At 51.8% G+C, this 17,068-nt stretch overlaps 8 protein-coding genes across 8 annotated transcripts; 6 read left to right on the top strand and 2 right to left on the bottom strand.

The window, feature by feature from the left end:
• Positions 1 to 275: 275 nt before the first annotated feature.
• EPUS_05888 (Guanine nucleotide-binding protein alpha-2 subunit) lies at positions 276 to 1,517 on the top strand (the record flags this gene model as incomplete). The annotated part of the gene is made up of 4 exons (XM_007802266.1): positions 276 to 402; positions 467 to 815; positions 864 to 1,122; positions 1,176 to 1,517. 4 exons carry the CDS (start codon positions 276 to 278, stop codon positions 1,515 to 1,517), a joined length of 1,077 nt encoding a protein of 358 aa, XP_007800457.1.
• Positions 1,518 to 2,611: 1,094 nt separating this feature from the next.
• Positions 2,612 to 3,905, top strand: EPUS_05887 (uncharacterized protein; the record flags this gene model as incomplete). Its single annotated transcript, XM_007802265.1, has 5 exons — positions 2,612 to 2,681; positions 2,740 to 2,869; positions 2,918 to 3,063; positions 3,117 to 3,700; positions 3,765 to 3,905. 5 exons carry the CDS (start codon positions 2,612 to 2,614, stop codon positions 3,903 to 3,905), a joined length of 1,071 nt encoding a protein of 356 aa, XP_007800456.1.
• Positions 3,906 to 4,539: 634 nt separating this feature from the next.
• On the top strand, positions 4,540 to 5,325 carry EPUS_05886 (uncharacterized protein; the record flags this gene model as incomplete). The annotated part of the gene is made up of 1 exon (XM_007802264.1): positions 4,540 to 5,325. One exon carries the CDS (start codon positions 4,540 to 4,542, stop codon positions 5,323 to 5,325), a length of 786 nt encoding a protein of 261 aa, XP_007800455.1.
• A 237-nt stretch (positions 5,326 to 5,562) lies between these two features.
• EPUS_05885 (uncharacterized protein) lies at positions 5,563 to 6,685 on the top strand (the record flags this gene model as incomplete). Its single annotated transcript, XM_007802263.1, has 4 exons — positions 5,563 to 5,587; positions 5,653 to 6,025; positions 6,098 to 6,233; positions 6,326 to 6,685. The coding sequence occupies 4 exons, from the start codon at positions 5,563 to 5,565 to the stop codon at positions 6,683 to 6,685; spliced, it is 894 nt and encodes a 297-aa protein (XP_007800454.1).
• Positions 6,686 to 7,311: 626 nt separating this feature from the next.
• EPUS_05884 (uncharacterized protein) lies at positions 7,312 to 8,670 on the bottom strand (the record flags this gene model as incomplete). The annotated part of the gene is made up of 1 exon (XM_007802262.1): positions 7,312 to 8,670. The coding sequence occupies one exon, from the start codon at positions 8,668 to 8,670 to the stop codon at positions 7,312 to 7,314; it is 1,359 nt and encodes a 452-aa protein (XP_007800453.1).
• A 404-nt stretch (positions 8,671 to 9,074) lies between these two features.
• On the top strand, positions 9,075 to 13,232 carry EPUS_05883 (uncharacterized protein; the record flags this gene model as incomplete). The annotated part of the gene is made up of 2 exons (XM_007802261.1): positions 9,075 to 12,586; positions 12,641 to 13,232. 2 exons carry the CDS (start codon positions 9,075 to 9,077, stop codon positions 13,230 to 13,232), a joined length of 4,104 nt encoding a protein of 1,367 aa, XP_007800452.1.
• A 78-nt stretch (positions 13,233 to 13,310) lies between these two features.
• On the top strand, positions 13,311 to 13,724 carry EPUS_05882 (uncharacterized protein; the record flags this gene model as incomplete). Its single annotated transcript, XM_007802260.1, has 1 exon — positions 13,311 to 13,724. One exon carries the CDS (start codon positions 13,311 to 13,313, stop codon positions 13,722 to 13,724), a length of 414 nt encoding a protein of 137 aa, XP_007800451.1.
• Positions 13,725 to 15,091: 1,367 nt separating this feature from the next.
• EPUS_05881 (uncharacterized protein) lies at positions 15,092 to 15,853 on the bottom strand (the record flags this gene model as incomplete). The annotated part of the gene is made up of 1 exon (XM_007802259.1): positions 15,092 to 15,853. The coding sequence occupies one exon, from the start codon at positions 15,851 to 15,853 to the stop codon at positions 15,092 to 15,094; it is 762 nt and encodes a 253-aa protein (XP_007800450.1).
• Positions 15,854 to 17,068: the final 1,215 nt, after the last annotated feature.

Raw genomic sequence — 17,068 nt, 5'->3', positions numbered from 1 at the left:
CAAAATTCCTCGGCTCACAAGGCCTGCTTAAGACATCATGCGAGCTAACGCCCATGCGACGACTACAGGAGAATTCACTTACAGCCCAGAGCACGCACATTTCACTGAATACAGTGATATTCCTCGAGCTCGTGTCTGAGCAGGTGTGGTTGATCCTGCCTGTAGTTGCCATCGCATCACCTCCATATCCCAGCCACAACCCCACGCCAGATTTCGGTATCGTTTCCTGCGAACTTGGTTAAGGATAGCTGTGGTGCACACTGCAATCATCGAAGATGGGTTGTGTGATGTCCAGTATCGATGGAGATGAGAAGTATGCGGTCGAGCAAAATGCCAAGATAGAGAGAAGAATCAGGCAGGACAGAAGATTGGACGCACGCACTGTGAAGATCCTGCTCCTGGGTATGTGCACTATTCTCTCTTCACTTGGCAGGATGGAAAGGCAACTAACCCCACGTTCCTTCAGGTGCGGGCGAGTCAGGAAAATCTACTATCATCAAACAAATGAGAATCATCCACGAGCGAGGCTTTCCTGATGAAGAAAGACGACAGATAAGGGCAGTGATCTATTCCAACATGATCGTCGCGTTTCGTCTCTTGCTCGAGATAATGAACAATGAGGCATACGGGTTTGCCGATGAGAAGACCAAAATTTATGCCGAGACTGTGGAGGCCACGGATCCCGATGTTGACGCAGATGAGGCTTTCACGGATGAGAATGTCCGAGACGCGATGAAGGCGATGTGGTTGGATTCGGGCGTGCAACAAGCTGTTGCGAAAGGGCATGAATTCGCTTTGCATGACAATCTGAGCTTGTACGATCTCTGTATTGGAGGCGCTGGGTATGACTAATGTTTTTCTAGCTACTTTCGAAATCTGGACCGCATGTTTGCTCCGAGTTGGATGCCTGACAATCAAGATATGCTGCATGCTCGCCTGAGGACGACCGGTATCACCGAGACCTTGTTCGAAATGAGGGACATTAATTTTCGGATGATGGATGTTGGTGGTCAACGATCGGAGCGGAAGAAATGGATTCATTGCTTCGAAGGAGTGCAATGCTTACTCTTCATGGTAGCTCTCTCAGGTTACGACCAGTGCTTGGTCGAAGACCAGAATGCTGTAAGCATTCCCTCTTATTCCTCAAACATTGTCTATTCTAACGGTCTCACTAGAACCAAATGCACGAATCGATGATGTTATTTGAAAGCCTTGTCAACGGAGAGTGGTTCAAGAGAAAGCCTATCATACTGTTCCTGAATAAGATTGATCTGTTCAGAGAAAAACTCGCCATATCACCAATCTCGAAGAACTTCCCAGACTACATCGGTGGGGACACCAACGAAGGAGCGGCAATGCAGTACTTTGCAGATCGCTTCCGAGGCATCAACCGCACAGCAGACCGAGAGATCTATATCCACTACACTAATGCAACAGATACCACGCTTCTGAAGGCAACGATGCAATCGGTTCAAGATATGATCGTCCAGAAGAACCTCAGCCACCTTATTTTATGAGTCAACTTTCCGTTATGCGGCATCGGCGTTAAGAAGGGCAGGTAGTTCCAAATACTCATTCTACATCATGAAAAACTTGAGCTTTTAGCTGTCTCACGACGCACTCAAAAAGAAGATATTTCCTCACGTCGCCTCCTTGCACACAACACACAATACCCGCGTCTTTCGGAACCATGCTTGAAGGGGACGGGCAGGTTACCAGCACTGCTCGCTTCCTCACTCGTTCAGACTAGTTAGCGTAAGCAAGCGGTTTATGGGTGACATCGCATCCAAAGAAGTTAGCTTACTCCCGAATCGCAAACGATGAGACGGCCACCTACACATAGGCTCAACTGGTTCATGTAGATATGACGAAGATAAAATAGAAATGAATAATAGACCACCACCGTAGCAGCAACAGTGCCCGCTATTTGGTACTACCTCGATTCCTGCTCGTGACCATTGCAGGGGGCTTCCAGGATCCATGACATTTAAGGGCATTCGAGGGTACACCGTAATCCCTCGATTTGTGTACTGTGCGACGTAATGTCTTGAAGGCGTTGTACTGACGGGTTCCTACATACGAAAGGTTAGATGGACCACTGGGGCTTAACAGCAGCTACCCATTCTAGGTGTCGAAGCAGTACTCCGTAAGCTTGCGGCTCTAGCCCGAAGGCCCCTGTTAGTCATAATCTTAGGGTGCGCGGAAAGGTAGAGTGCTTTTTTGGCGATGGTTTATCGAAACTAAAACGTACAATAACGCAATAGGCCGCTATGCTTGCGTTGACGGTTTTACCCTCGAAGTACCACATCTAGAGTTACGTCAGGAACGACTAGGGCTGAGTCTGCTGAACAAGGTCCCAGTGTGCCCTATGCTAATAGCCCCTTAGATTTTTCACGACCAAGTCTCTAAAGCTTGCGATAGCCACCCATGTCGAAAATCTTCATCGCTATTTGAACATCTTGGCGTCAATATCTTTGGGATAGCCGATTCTGCTCCTGCACTCTTTCTCTGGCGGTGGAGGCAATACAGCTGCACCCTTGGCGCCGCCCAACTTACACTACGTTTCAGATAGATATTGCTCTCCACTGCTCTAGGCCAGCTCTTTGCACTTATGGCGGCAGCAAGCAGTCAACTCTCCTTCATGGAGAGAATAGACATCATATCTGCCCAGCTGGGTCTGAGTAAGCACAAATACTCCGTCATTGATCAGACACCAAGAGCTCATGCGTTGTTTTCCAGTTCGTACTCTCCTATACACTGCATTTACTGGTTTCTTCAGAGATGATCGTTATGCCGCCAGCTACAAGCACCATATCACTCATAGCATAGTCCGGGCGATGCTAGCACGGTTGAATTCAGTCCAGCTAAAGTGTGTAGCAGCTCGTTCATAATCGTTTGACGCTAATCAAGTTTTCAGAACGCTCAAACCTAGCTTTAGATCATGCTATGAGAAGTTCTGCAAGGAGAAAAACCTGAAATCCAATATTGTGACTTTCAAATCAGGACTCGAGGCGTTTTGGATTGGTGATCCAAATGCAAAATATGTCTTTATCTATTTCCATGGTGAGCGACTGTTATTCCTACTTCAGGTGTATATCATGTTTATTGTTGAATAGGCGGCGGATATGCTCTTGATGGAGACGGCCTTCATTTGAGCTTCTGGCACAGTGTGCAGAAAGATCTTGATGCTGCTGGAAAGTCCGTGGCCTGGCTATATGTTGCATACAGTCTTACTCCCCATCGAACGTATCCGACTCAAATTTGCGAAGCTATCGAGGCTCTTAAATATGTCCATGAAGAGAAACACCGTCCGTCTTCAGAGATCATCATCGGCGGTGACTCTGCTGGTGGCGCCCTCACCCTAGCGATCCTATCCCACCTCTCACATCCATCTCCTGACTTTCCTAATGTGGAGATAAGTGGGAAGTTCAAGGCGGCTGTCGTAATGGCACCATGGGTTAGTCTTCGATTCGACTGGCCCAGCTTCAAAAGCAATGAGTTCAAGGACTCAATCACTGCCATAAGATTACAGGAGTGGGCATCTTTGTACCAGAATGGAAAGCCAAGCAACAATTACATTGAGCCAGTCGAAGCGCCCCCGAGTTGGTGGAAGGAAGTTCCAGTAGACCAAATGTTGTGCACCGCTGGAGGAGATGAGATTCTGCTCGACCAGATCTCGGAATGGGTCGCAAAATATAAGGTCAGTGCTGGGTAGCTCCCGTCTTCGAAACCTCTGAAGGCCGCTGAAGAATAACACTTGATAGTCTGTGCATCCAGACATGACGACCTATATGGTTGGCAAGGACGAATGCCACATCGCACCTATAATAGAGCCCATGTTGATGGACACTAGCGAGACGGAACAGGGCAAAGCTATCAAAGCCTGGTTGAAAGCGAGATTGTGATGGAAATAGCTTGGCTTGTTACGCGGCAGAGTTAATTCAACCTATACCACGGACGTTGAGAATATACGGACAAGATACTCATTATTGAGCGCTCTCCGGATCTTCAGAGCCGCCCAAAGGGAGCTTTCAGGCCGCAATATGCAACACTCATTCATCTACACTCTTGCACTCCCACAAAATGTCATGCATTCCCCTAACGAAGATCGCTCGGCCCAGTTGCATGGAACGAACCAACTTAATGGGCTGTCATTCGTTAAGCCTTATAAGATACTCGTGTTGGTGAGCACCTGCTACTATGCTACAAGCGGATAAATAAGAGGTACTCATTCAGTACCTTGCCTTTTCTAGCGATGAGGACCTTCATGCTAGTTTTTCTACAGTTGTTTCTCAAGTCTATTTATATGTCTCTAAGTTCCTACAGTCTTTCCGAACATCATTCCGCTATCAAAACATTTGCTTCATAACATTACTACAAAGTCCTCTTGAACGCCATGTCACAAAGCTCAGTTACATACTCTCGTTCTATCTCATATCAGTGTATTTACATCTTACAACCACACACAGCAGCCTCCACGACATCATATCACATAATTTAATAATCTCCACTCATTTAATTCACTCGATTACATGCAGAATGCCATCTAATGACAGCACCCTCCTCAACCGACTTTTCTCCAAACTCTCTAGCATCTCCTACCTCCCTGACCGCCTCCGCCAAAAGTGCAAGCCATCCCATGCCAACGATCTCCCCATCACCCGCTCCAGCCTAGCCTTCCACCGTGAACGAGGCAGGAAGCTAACGCAAGACGAGGCTGACGTCCTCTACAGCGGAGCTCAACGAGATATTGAGGCTGCTCTTGCTCCTGCTCCTGCCGCTGACACCAGAACAAGTATTAACCGTGAAGATGAGGCCTGGTCACGGCACATTTGGAAGACTGAAAGTACTTCGGGCACAAATCTACGTGCCAGATATGGCAATGAAGATTGGAGGCAGGATTGGGAGCCGATCCAGATGCTGCTTCAACAAGGTGCCCAGAGGAGAGTCGTGGTCACGACAATTGACCGAGAACGACGAGATAGTGAGGCCGGGACCAAGCATGACCCTAGGCATTGCGATTATGATTACTCAGCGGCAATCAGGGCGCTTGAGGCTAGGGAGGAGCCGGAGCCGGAGGAAGGCGAAGGGTGTGGTGCTGAGGCATTCTTGGCCAGAGCGGGAGAAAGATTGGAGGGGGCAAAGAGAGAGATGAGAATGGTGGTCTCGAAGGTGGAATTCGGAGGTCAAGTGAGACGGTTGAGGAAAACCGCTTTGGATGGTCGCGAGGATGAGGAAGAGGAGATAGTGTACTCCGGAGAAGGTTGGAGGGCAAGAGGGGATGGACATGTGGTCTGTGGAGATGCCTGGTGGAAGTATTCATGAGGTCAGTTAGTGGACCTCACGAGGATGAAGTCGCGCATCTAGATACGAACAATATGATCTCCGTGCCCAATTACTACTGTATCTTCTCGAGAGGAGGATCTCCACCTTAATTCGGGCGGCCACCCTGAACCCCTTTCTTGGCAAGCACTCCACCTTCAATTTCTCCAACATTGCTTTGTACTTAAGTGATTAGATAGATATTGCGACAATCTTCCCTTTTTTCCTCCATCCAAAGCCATGGACCCCTTTTCAGGCGAAGGCGGTATGTCAATAATCATGATCCACCAGTTTTCGATCCTCCGAGCCGATGCTGACCACGCTCTCCAGAACTCCTCACCATAACTACCCATTTCCACACCCACGCCTACACCAAAGTCCTCGAGTACGACACCAGCCCCCTCTCCCCACCAAACCGTAGCATCGCACGGATCCTCCAACATCGTTCCCGCATCGCCCTCGGCCAATCCAGGCAGGTTCTCTCCCAACTCTCCTCCGCCAAAGATGCGGCCTCGCAAGCCATCCAGGCGCTTGCGCACCAAAGTCTCGGAAACGACAAGGGTGTAGAGCTGGCGAGGGAGCTGGCGGAGACAGACGGAGAGGACAGTGTGGTACAAGTCGTGTGTGGCACGGTGCTTGCAGCGGCCGGAGAGTATGAGAAGGCAGTCGAATTGCTGGGGAAGCATCAGGGGAATCTGGAAGCGTGCGTTTTCTAACCGACCCACGCAGCATCACATCAGGGGCGAGGGGCACTAACAAAACAATTCGAACACAGCGTCGCACTCCTCACGCAGATCTATCTGCTGCAAAACCGCACCGACCTCGCCCTCAAGGAAGTCCAAGCCGCCAAGCGATGGGCACAGGACAGTCTGCTCATCAACCTGGCCGAAGCCTGGCTCGGACTTCGAGTCGTATGTGCTTCCCCCTCTCTCCCTCTCTCAATTTCCCCATTACCTCCATCTTAACCCCCATCCCACACACGCCCCCCCCTAACACATGCCAGGGCGGCGACAAATACCAATCGAGCTACTACATCTACGAAGAGCTGGCCTCGACCCCGAGCACCACCACCGCCTCCTCCCTCGTCGCCCAGGCCGTCGCAGACATGCATCTGAACCGCCTGCCGGAGGCGGACGCCACGCTGCAGCAGGCGCTCGAGCTCGATCCGCACGATGCGCACGCGCGCGCGAATCAAGTGGTGCTGGCGTGCCTGATGGGCAGGAAGAGGCCGGACGTGGAGGGCTTGGTTGCCGGCTTGAGCGATGTGGATGACGGCCACCCTTTGGTAAGGGGCTTGGGCGAGATGGAGGCAAGGTTCGATGAGGCCGCCGGCCGGTATCAGGCCAGGGTGGCGGCTGGTTGAGTGGGAAGCGTGCTCATACGAGGAAGGCGTGGCAGACAAGAAGGCATGGAGAGGCGCACCGGGAAAATTGAGGCTTTAGACTCGGGGTTTGGAGTTCACGCCTAAATGAGCGGTGGCAAGTGCTTTATGATATCGAGATACTGATTTTTTATCTCTACTGTCTACTGCCAGAGCTCTGCTCGTGCATCTACCTATATACAACCCTTGCATTGTGGTTTCCTGGACGGAACGAGAAAGAGGATGGCCAATCCTTGTGGTTCTGTACAACTTCTTCCCGGAATCGAAGACGTATCATACCGCGGAAGCGCATAGAGCTCTACCGATGCGGCTCGGCTAGGCTCGGCTCAGCATAGCAGCTCTGCCACTATTTCACCAGCATAGCTCATCTCCCTGCCGCAGCTACTGCATATCTCATTTCAAGATATGACAGCCTGCAGCTCAGTTGCAAACTCAATCCTCAAACTTAAAGCTCTTCCCACCACTCGTATCAATTGCGCCACCACGATAGCTACCCCTCTTTTTCTTATTCTTCTCCTTCGTGAACCCCTTTCCCCGTGTCACGGAGAGGTCCTGGTACGCCTTGTCCGCATAGCTGTTGGTCTGATATCTGTTGCTTGGATGTTCGTTCAGCTGTGCTGCTCTGCTCGCTTCTGCGAGAGGGGTGAGTTTCGCGCCGGTGTGTTTCTTCGGTTTGGCTTCTCTTGCGGAGGTCGTGGATCTGAGGAGGAGGAGGAGGAGGAGGAGGAGGAGGAGGAGCTGCTGCTGCTGGAGGTTGCGGATGAGGAGGAAGAAAATGAGGGAGTGGCGTTGGTGGATGGCTTTTTGGAATCGCCATTGATGGTTGCGGAGGAGTCGGAGGCGGCCGTTGGCAGGGCAGGGAGCGTGGCGCCTTTTTGCAGTTTGCTGGTTTCTTCTTTGTCGGATTCTTCGTCTGATGTTTCGCTTTCCGAGGATGATGGTACATTCTTGACAGGGGCAGTCTTGGGCTTCGCATCCTTAGAGTCTTTGCTGGGTTTGGCAGGTATGGAGACAGCAGCCTCACCCTTGGCCTTTGTAGCTTTAGAGGCTGTTGCTGGCTTTGCAGGTGTGGAGATTGCGTTCTCGGTCTTGGTCCTCTTGACCTTGGTTGGCTTCTCATCGTCAGAGGAGTCTGATGCAGACTCCGATGAGCTAGTTTGGGCCTTTCGCTTGAGTTTATTCACCATCGCAGCCACGGTTGGAACGGCTGCCACTGCCTGCTTGGCTTTCTTAAGTAGAGTTTCTGCTTTGGGCTCTGCGTTCTCCTTTTCATCATCTGCATCGCTATCGGAACTCGATGAGGATATGGATGGCGAAGGTGAAGCAGCCTTTTTTGCCTTGGTAGTCTTCTTGACTTTCTTGGGTTGTGGCGCATCGTCCATCTCAACATCAGAGTCAGCTGAGCTGGAGTTGCTGCCTTCGTCACTGGTTGCTTGTCCATCTTGCTGCTTCTGTGGTACAACCTCACTTTCCCCATCGCTGCTGCTCTCGCTGCTGCTCTCACTGCTGCTTGTGTCATCGCCTTGTTTGATCAACCAATCCCGGTGCCAGTCCCTGAATATCTGCTCTAGCTTTGGCGTCTTCTTGTCGATCTTCTTTCCAAGAGCGTCTTCCCAGCCGTTCAATGTTTGTCTTGCTTGTCTCTCATTTGTGAAGAGCCGACTGGTAGAATTAAAGCCAAAGTCCGTAAGGAAGATGCCAATGAGGCTCAATAGAAGCGGATCTGGAGCCAAGCGATCTGGTACGCCATGTACTCTGCGCTGCATGTAGTCGACCGCCTTTTCCCTTTCTTTGATCGCCTTTTCAACCTCTGCGTGTGACTTCTCTTTTGGGTTGAGGACAGGATTCTCTGCGTCGGGAGGAAATAACCAGGCTGGTTGAGGTTTGGATGGACCTTTCTTTTTCTTCTGCTGTTTGGACGGAGGTTTTGGCGGAACTTTCTTCTTGACAGTTGCCTGGTCTGCCATACTGAAGACCGACTGTAGGAAGCAGGTCTAGACAATGATTCGGTGGCTTCTGTCGAGAGTTGAGTAGATAGAGTAGATAGATACTCCGTATAAACATAAAATTTGGAGACTGGCCGGAAAATCCGATTGTGGAGAAGCTCCAACGTTGCGGACGCTAATGCCCAACGCTAGTATATATCTGGACTAGACTGTCCTCTGGTATAGTGCGACTGGGGGTCGAGGGCTTCGTCGTAGAGCGGCGAGCCACTGCCTTTACCGCCCTGGCCAGTGTATACTACCAGTAACATACAGGAGCAACACGTTGGCAGTGTCGGACAGTACGCAGTGGAGCGACAATCCATTATTCCAGCGGACCAGGCCTTTGATGGACTGGGTATAAGAACCGCTCTACCGGGAGCGCTACGATGAACAGCTCTCGTTCTCGAGATCCTTCCAAGGATGTCCTTGACGCCGGTTCACAGCAGAATGGCAGGATGGTCAGTGACTCGCGCAACGGCTACGAAGGCAGTACGAACACCAGTGTGACCACCAGTACCGCCGGCATGACCCGCGCCCAAAAGTTTGAAGACGAGAAGAGGAGGATTATCGAGAGCTGCTTCTCCAAGAAGGACCCAGATGGCTCCCCGAGCGAATCATACATAACACACATTCAGATTACCGAGGATGCTCTATACCCCTCGTCTCCAGCCCCGCCCGATTCAGGTCTCGAGAACAAAAAGTCTCGAGTCATTGTTGTCGCAGTCCGCAAATCTGGCCGCGTCCGGGTTCACAAGGCGCGCGAGAATAGTTCCGGCTCTTTCTCGATTGGAAAGACATGGAATCTTGATGATCTAGGTCCGCTTCAGTCATGGACCGGCGCGGTGCCAAAGACTGCGGACGAACACCAGCAGAAGATGTGGGCTTCGGACGTCGGCTTCACCGTAACACTGGGCAAGCCTTATTATTGGCAGGCTTCCACTTCAGGGGAGCGAGAATTCTTCATTGGCAGCCTCATAAAAATCTACCGGAAATACACTGGGGGGAAAGTACCGGATATGATTGGATTTGATCCGGCAGAACAAGAGCAACTTGCCGGAGTGCCTGTAACCCGGACCAACGCTGAACCGCAAGCTAGATCACCGCCTCCCAGGCCGAATGTTCCTCCTCCGGCGCCTTCATCTGGATCCAATCACCCGAAATCTCCGTTTGCCGCCCGAGTACCCAGCAGGGAAGGAGACCGTTCAGGAAGTCGAAATGGATTGAGACCGCTAGATCGTGATGGCCAGCGAACTCCCAACGGAGAAGAGTTACGCTCCCCTCCTCGCGGAGAATTTCGAACTCCTAGTAGAGAGGGACAGCGAGATCAAGTGCAGGTCCGTCGACAACAGCCACCTGGTCAGGAATCAATACCAGGCGTTCTCAACCAAAGTGGTCTTCCTAAACCCCGGCCCCCTTTTAGTGCCAACTCCTCTCAGTCATCGCTACCATCTGCTCTAGGGCTGCCCAGCAATCCTCGCTCTGGTGTAAACGCACCATCATCAACACCTCAGAACGACGACGCGCTTCGTAGATTGGCAGGGCGGCCTAGTGATAGTTCGTTGATTAACAGAAGCGAAGATGGTACATCTACTTCCTCACGGCCAAGCACTGCTGCATCTGCTGTCAAGCCACTTGACACGAGGCTGGAGAGGAAGTTGACTCCCGACCTGTCACAAGAGATCGTCCCTGAGAGGAGACGGCCACCATATCAGAGGCCAGCTGGCAGTTTTGGGCAGGCATCTGGCCAAAGTGACGTAAGCAGCAAGTTCTCTACGCCAATGGCAACACCCACACATGTAAAGAGTGATTTGCGGTCGTCTTCACGGGGCCGTGACAAAGTGCGAAACGAGCCCAGCACAGACTCACCCAGTATGCCCGGCTACTTCCCATCGCCTACAGAACCAGAATCTGCAGTCCAAGACCCGTCACCCATCACATCACCTAACAGCCTCCCTCCTCGTGATGAAGCCATGATGTTCACTTCACCCACCGAGTCCCCCATTACCAGTCCCACGCCTCAACCCGAAGAGGATTACCGGCCTGGGCTGGGACCGATGATGAGGAAGAAAAAGTCAAGTAAGGAAATTGCAAACCACTTCCGAAAGGCAGCAATGGCCGCAGGTGCCTTCAAACCGCGCGCTGGCGGTGCAGCAGAGCGCTTGTTAGCCCAGAAGGAGAAGGCTTCGAATGAGCCGGATGGCATCACGGGTGTAGTTCCTGCTCCTCTGCTGCGAGGCCCAAGCAACGATAGCAGAGGTGGAAGCCCGGCTATCCTCTCTCCTGCGTCTGATGTTGTGTCGCCTCCAGCTAACAGGCCGATGCCTACCATTCAGCTACAGAGAACCCCAACAGAAGAGCAGCCCCAAGCCAAAAACGCAGAAAACAAAATGCCCCGACCTCCATCTCCAGACAAACCTCGATCAAGGTCGCCAGGGAGGCGACGTCGCCAACTACAAGAGGCTAGAATTGCTAAATACTGCAATGCACTTGGCATTGACTCCAAGGTCATTGAAGGTCGTGGAGGGGACTTTGATGACCTACTTACCGAGATTGGCTGGGATGGGAAGCTCCCAGAAGACAAGAAAATCGAGGATTTCGAAGCCGATGTTCGTCGAGAAATTGGTCGAGCACAAGCCAGCGGTTGGCTTGGCCACATTGAGCAACAAGAAGGGAAACTAGAGCAGCTGGGCAAACTGTTTGACAGAACCATCGAAGAATGCGATGAGTTGGACGGACTCCTCACATTGTATTCGCATGAGCTCAACACCCTTGCAGAGGATGTGGCATATATCGAGGCGCAGTCTCAAGGTTTGCAAGTTCAGACTGCCAACCAGAAACTGTTGCAGGTCGAACTGCAGAACTTATTGAAGACCATCTCGATATCTTCAGCGGATCTTCGGGATCTGCGTGAAGCTTCACTTGGTACTCCTGAGGGGGTTGAGGCCGCCGAACAATCATTGACGGTTCTGTACAAAGCGATGATTACCATTGACCCGGACATCAGGCAGAATAAAAAGCGAAAAGCAGATGCAGCAGCTGGGAACAGGAGCGATGTTGGTGTCTACGCTGATACTGAAATTGGCCAGATGCGAGCTGTTCGGGAGAAGAAAGAAGACTATCGAGAAGAGACATCGATGTTTCTGAAGCGGCTCTCCCAGTACATGTCGATGGCATTCAAGACAGTAGAAGCACGAACCAGCGAGAGTGTGGAGAGAGCTCGAGCAAACGCGATCATCTCCGCCACCAGCCTAGACTCCAAGCTCCATGACACATCCAGGCAAGAGTTGTGGATGTATAATGCTCTCATGTTGTTTGTTCGCGAGGTGAATTCCTATGAATGGCAGACCTTGATATCGACCTATGAGACTTACACCAAACCGATATATCAAGAGCAATTTCGAGACCATGTCCTTGCATGGAAGAAAGTCACACGGAAGTCGAGCGGGGATGAGCAGGACTACCTGTTCACGAGCCAAGAGAAAGAAAAGCTGGATGATGGCATCACCACCGCTGCACGGAAGTTGACTGTCAAACGGGGTAAGACAGTGCGAGTCGCAGGCTCTCTGGGGAAATCGGCAAGCGACAAACGGGATGGGAAAGTTGATGCCTATGAAGCTGTTGCAGGAGTACTCGAGGGCCAGCTCAGACTGATCTCCGAGGAACAGAACTTTAGTGTTTCGTTCTTCCATCTTACCTCTTTGTCGAACGTGGATTTCGCCGAGATTGTCGCTGGAAGACCGCCAGCACAGCGTCGACTACCCAATCTCTCTGCCAGACAAACCTATGATCCAGATCGGGATATGGCTAAGATGGTGGAGAGGATGATGGACAGCATCTATGCCTTCTGGCCCACTGACATGCAAAACCTAGTCGAGTGGGCTCTACGCAGCGATCAGTTGTAAGTCCTGTTTGTTTCCCACAACACGACACCCATAGACTAATCTTTCCCCAGACAAGGCATAGGCATTCTCTACTCCCTCGAACGTTCCCTCCTCACCTTCGAAGACACAAACCAAGAATACCTAACCCGCACCCTCCGCACCCTTCACAACCGCCTCCTCGGCCTCTTCCACCGCTTCATCGACGACCAAGTCCGCGGCATCGAAGACACCAAGGTCAAACTCAAGAAACGCAAAGGAGTCATCTCTTTCATGCGCACCTTCCCCAATTTCTCCGCAGCAGTAGAAAGCATGCTCCCGCACACCATCAACACCACCACAGGCACCGCAGGAATGGGAAACGGAAATGAACCGCTCGAAATCCGCCTGATCGTCAACGAAGCCTACAGCAAACTCAACAAAGCAATGTGGGAATGCCTCAACTTCATCGCCAAGGACGAACCGTCGGTAAGCTCGACATCAGCCAGCCACGCCGCCGGGCACGGAGGTGGCATCCACGTCGGCAGCATCTCCGCCGCGCACGCCATCGCGGGCAACAACAACGACCCGGAAGACAAGGAGGCGCTGAACTACCACATCCTGCTCATCGAGAACATGAACCACTACCCCTCGAAGAAATCGACGCGCGCTCCAACCCGATCCTGAAGGAGTGGCGTGCGCGCGCATCCGACGATCTGGCCACCCACCTCGCCGCCTACACCGACGCCGTGATCCGTCGCCGCGATGCTGAAATCCCAGCCTTCTTCTTCTACTTCTTCTTCTGCCTCTGCCGACAACAGCTCCGGCTCGACGGGCGCAACAGCGAGCGCGAGCGCGATCGCGCTCCGCCCCTCACACTCGCGCTCCGCCGCCAAGAAGATCCTGGCTTCCTACGACAGCAAGGAGGTGCGCAAGGGCGTCGAGACGCTGAAGAAGCGCATCGAGAAACACTTCGGCGACGCGGATGATGCCGCGCTGGCGAGGGGGCTGGTCGCCAAGGTGTTCAGGGAGTGTGAGAACAGGTATGCGGATGGGTGGGAGAGGATGCGAGCGGTGCTCGACAGGGTCTATGCTGCAGAGGCTGGGTCGGGTGGTGCTGGGGGAATTCTGGACATCGAGTGGAGGAAGGACGAGGTGGCTGGTCTGTTCAGGCGCTGAATTTTTGGGGGCCAGACCCGTTGTTAGGTCACTCCGGCTGCTGGCGGGTTGAGGTGGCGTGGTATGGTGAGGTTTGGGAACGGGAAAACTAGCCGGCGTAGGAGGAGACCGGGGGGTTTATATGGGTCCATTTTTTGGTGGGCGCCAGGTCAAGACCAAGATCTTGATTGCGTGCGATCAGTGCTGCGGCCACCAATCCCACCGGGCATGTTTCTGTCTGGCTGGCATCTATGTATATATGTATACTCGAGAGCCGTGGGTTGCAGCGACTCGCCTTTTTTGATCCCCACACGCTTCCTAGTTAGCTCTGGAGATCCGGTCGGGTCGGTTCATCTGATATTGGGCATGGGGAATGTAAAGCGGAGCGCTTTCGTTTGATGTTACCAATTGTCCACCCTTCGAGGACGGATTTTGCACATATAGGAACGAACACAATGCATGTTTTGGGTGAACAAAGCAGTCAAAGAAAAGAAGGGATACATACATGCGTGCATTTTCTGTTTCTGTACTTTTTGGCACTGTAGTTATGCATCACGCGCCTTTGGGGCTGTGTCAGAAGACCTTCCGTATTGTCCTTGGAATCGGAGACCAGGAATGCGAGGTCTATCAGGTGGTGCGGGTATGTGAAATTCCTGTTCACAACGAACAGCTCAGAGAGCTGTGTATAGAGCTGTGTATGTTTGGTGGGAGAATGACGTCGTCGCTCGGTCGGCCGGTTGAGGGAGGAGGAAGGGAAGGAGGGGACGGGAGTAAGTAAGAATATAACTAGACCAAGCATGCTCTTAATGGATCCAAAGGGGATGAAAGAGTGTTCACAACGAACAGCTCAGAGAGCTGTGTATAGAGCTGTGTATGTTTGGTGGGAGAATGACGTCGTCGCTCGGTCGGCCGGTTGAGGGAGGAGGAAGGGAAGGAGGGGACGGGAGTAAGTAAGAATATAACTGGACCAAGCATGCTCTTGATGGATCCAAAGGGGATGAAGGTATGCCATATTCGGTACCCTCTTCGTGGAGACCTGTCAATCGAAATACCATCTCTTCATATGCTCACCCTTCTCACGCGATTGATCTCCTCCCGTGTTGCCTGCGTATACTCCCAACAGCCATGTCATCAGATTCATCTTGTGGGTGGGCTAAGTCGTTTTCTCCGGACTGGAGGCATGGATGGATACATGATATTTCCTGTGAGGTGTTTGCCAAATCCGGGAATAGGCCACCTCGATAAGTCCTTGTCGCTCTTCAATTATCGAAACTTACGGGACGCTTTAAGTCTTCTCTGTGGCTGTGCATAATTTTCAATAGTAGTGAGGTCTTTTGGGGGGGAGGGTACAAAGCTTCTTTGGCAGGCTCGAATTATATAGATCAGATCTATAACTTTGCCCTTTTCTGTCTTTCTTCACGAAGATCCATCTGGAGGATATTTTCCAATTCCTTGACCGCCACATCGGTCTTCCCCAGCATCACCCTGATCGTGCGCATTCCGAGCGCCCTGGCCGCCTTCAAGTTCTCTCCAATATCATCTAGGAAAAGCACTTCCTCGGCTTTCAGATCTGGTCCCACCTTCTCCCGGAGCTTCTCCATCGTGTACTGGTATATCCTTGGATCAGGTTTCCGCATGCCGACATGCGCACTGGATACAAAAACATCAAAGATTCTTCTCACATCTCCCTCCGCAACATCAGCAAGCGGACTGCCGGGCGGGAAAATAACAGTGTTTGACAGAGCGGCAAGTGTGAACCTTCCAGAAGCTTTGAGCTTTTGCAGCGCCGGGAACATGTGGGGATCGGGATGCCTTGACTCGAACATCATGGCCCAGAAGAGCTTCTCCGCATCGATATCCGGCACTGGAGGGCGCTCAGTCATAGCCGCCAATGGTTCCGTACTGGCACTTGCTGCTGATTTCGTCTGAGTCGCCAGCTTGTGGTGATAGTCCCGCCATCTGTCCTCGTCCTCCAGATCTGCCTTGAAACGGCGGAAGTAGTCTGCATCGAGCGGGATCTCGCCTCGTTCGAGCTGGTGCCATGTCCCATTCGGTGAGGTCTTGGAGATGCTGTAATTGATGTACCCTACGGGGATATTGTGGGCTTTTTCATAATCAAGTATGCCCTGGAACGGCGAAACGACCTGCATAAGTCAAATTACACATAAGAAGCGTGCACTAAGTTAGGTATAAAGGGCAAAGAAGTGTAATCGATCGATGCATTTTGGGTAAAAGTATGAGAGCGGTACTGCCGCAGGAGAAGAGAGATAACCACTTACACAGACTCCACCAATATCAAATAAAAGTACTCGGGGCAGACCTGGCTGTGACATCAATCAAAATAGGAGCAAGCAGCCCGGGCTCTGTCTATCAGTGCAAGTCTCTACTTCAGCGCATCACTGATCATCAAGGATAACGGAGGCGTTGGTATCCAGTTGGTATCCAGTTGGTATCCAGTTGCACTCCTTGAACCAGGGGAAAGAGATCACGTCCGTCTTTTTGCTGCAGGTAGTTATGTACTAGTAGTAGGGTGAGTGTTTCCTGACAATTGACATTATTCCACGTAGTATGTAAGCCAACACCACACAGAGCCGAGGTCCTCCGGTCCTCCGGTCCTCCGGTCCTTCGGTCCAATTCTATTTACAGCCAACCCTGATGCCAAGCTTTGACACGGGTGCTGCGACGCGCGCTTTTACTAGTACCTGGATGAGGAGAGGGAGAGGAAGGGCATCAGAAAACCAACCACGATCTAGTACTTAGCAGGAGAAGGGGTAGCTAAAGAGACATACGCTAAGTGCTGTTAGTAGAAATGACAGTCATTCCGTCAAATGACCAGTAGACGAATACGATAAAAGAAGCATATTTTGACCATACTACAACTATATTTTCAGTAAAATACGTTGTAGATAGTAAGATTTTATTAGATTATAGACGACTAAGCTACATATCCCTGTCCTCTCTAAGTAATGTTACGGTTAGGCTTAATCTAAGCGCACTTTAATGGCTCCCCTAGCATTATTTTTAGAGGGCCTCTTCCTGCTAAGTAGTAGACCGCAATCAACCCGTTCACATGGTGACCCCAAGACCGAATCCTGCCGAATACGCACGACGCACGCACATTTACAAGCCACCCCTACCTCAGCAGAGCATCGTCTAGCTCACCAGCAAAATGGAAGCTTCACCCCTCCCCACCTCCTCCAGCGCTCAAACCATCCCCTCCCTCAAAACCTCCTTCCTGCGCTCCCAAATCCGCCTCCTCTCCACCCCGCTCCAACCCTCCACCACCTGGCGCGACGACCCTTCCCCCACCACCAGCACACCACCCACTCCGCTCCTCGACCGAACCATCCGCAGCGTCCTCGCGA

Source organism: Endocarpon pusillum, assembly GCF_000464535.1.
Source record: "Endocarpon pusillum Z07020 unplaced genomic scaffold scaffold1575, whole genome shotgun sequence".
Classification (NCBI taxonomy): domain Eukaryota; kingdom Fungi; phylum Ascomycota; class Eurotiomycetes; order Verrucariales; family Verrucariaceae; genus Endocarpon; species Endocarpon pusillum.
This window is presented reverse-complemented; position numbering and strand designations above follow the sequence as displayed.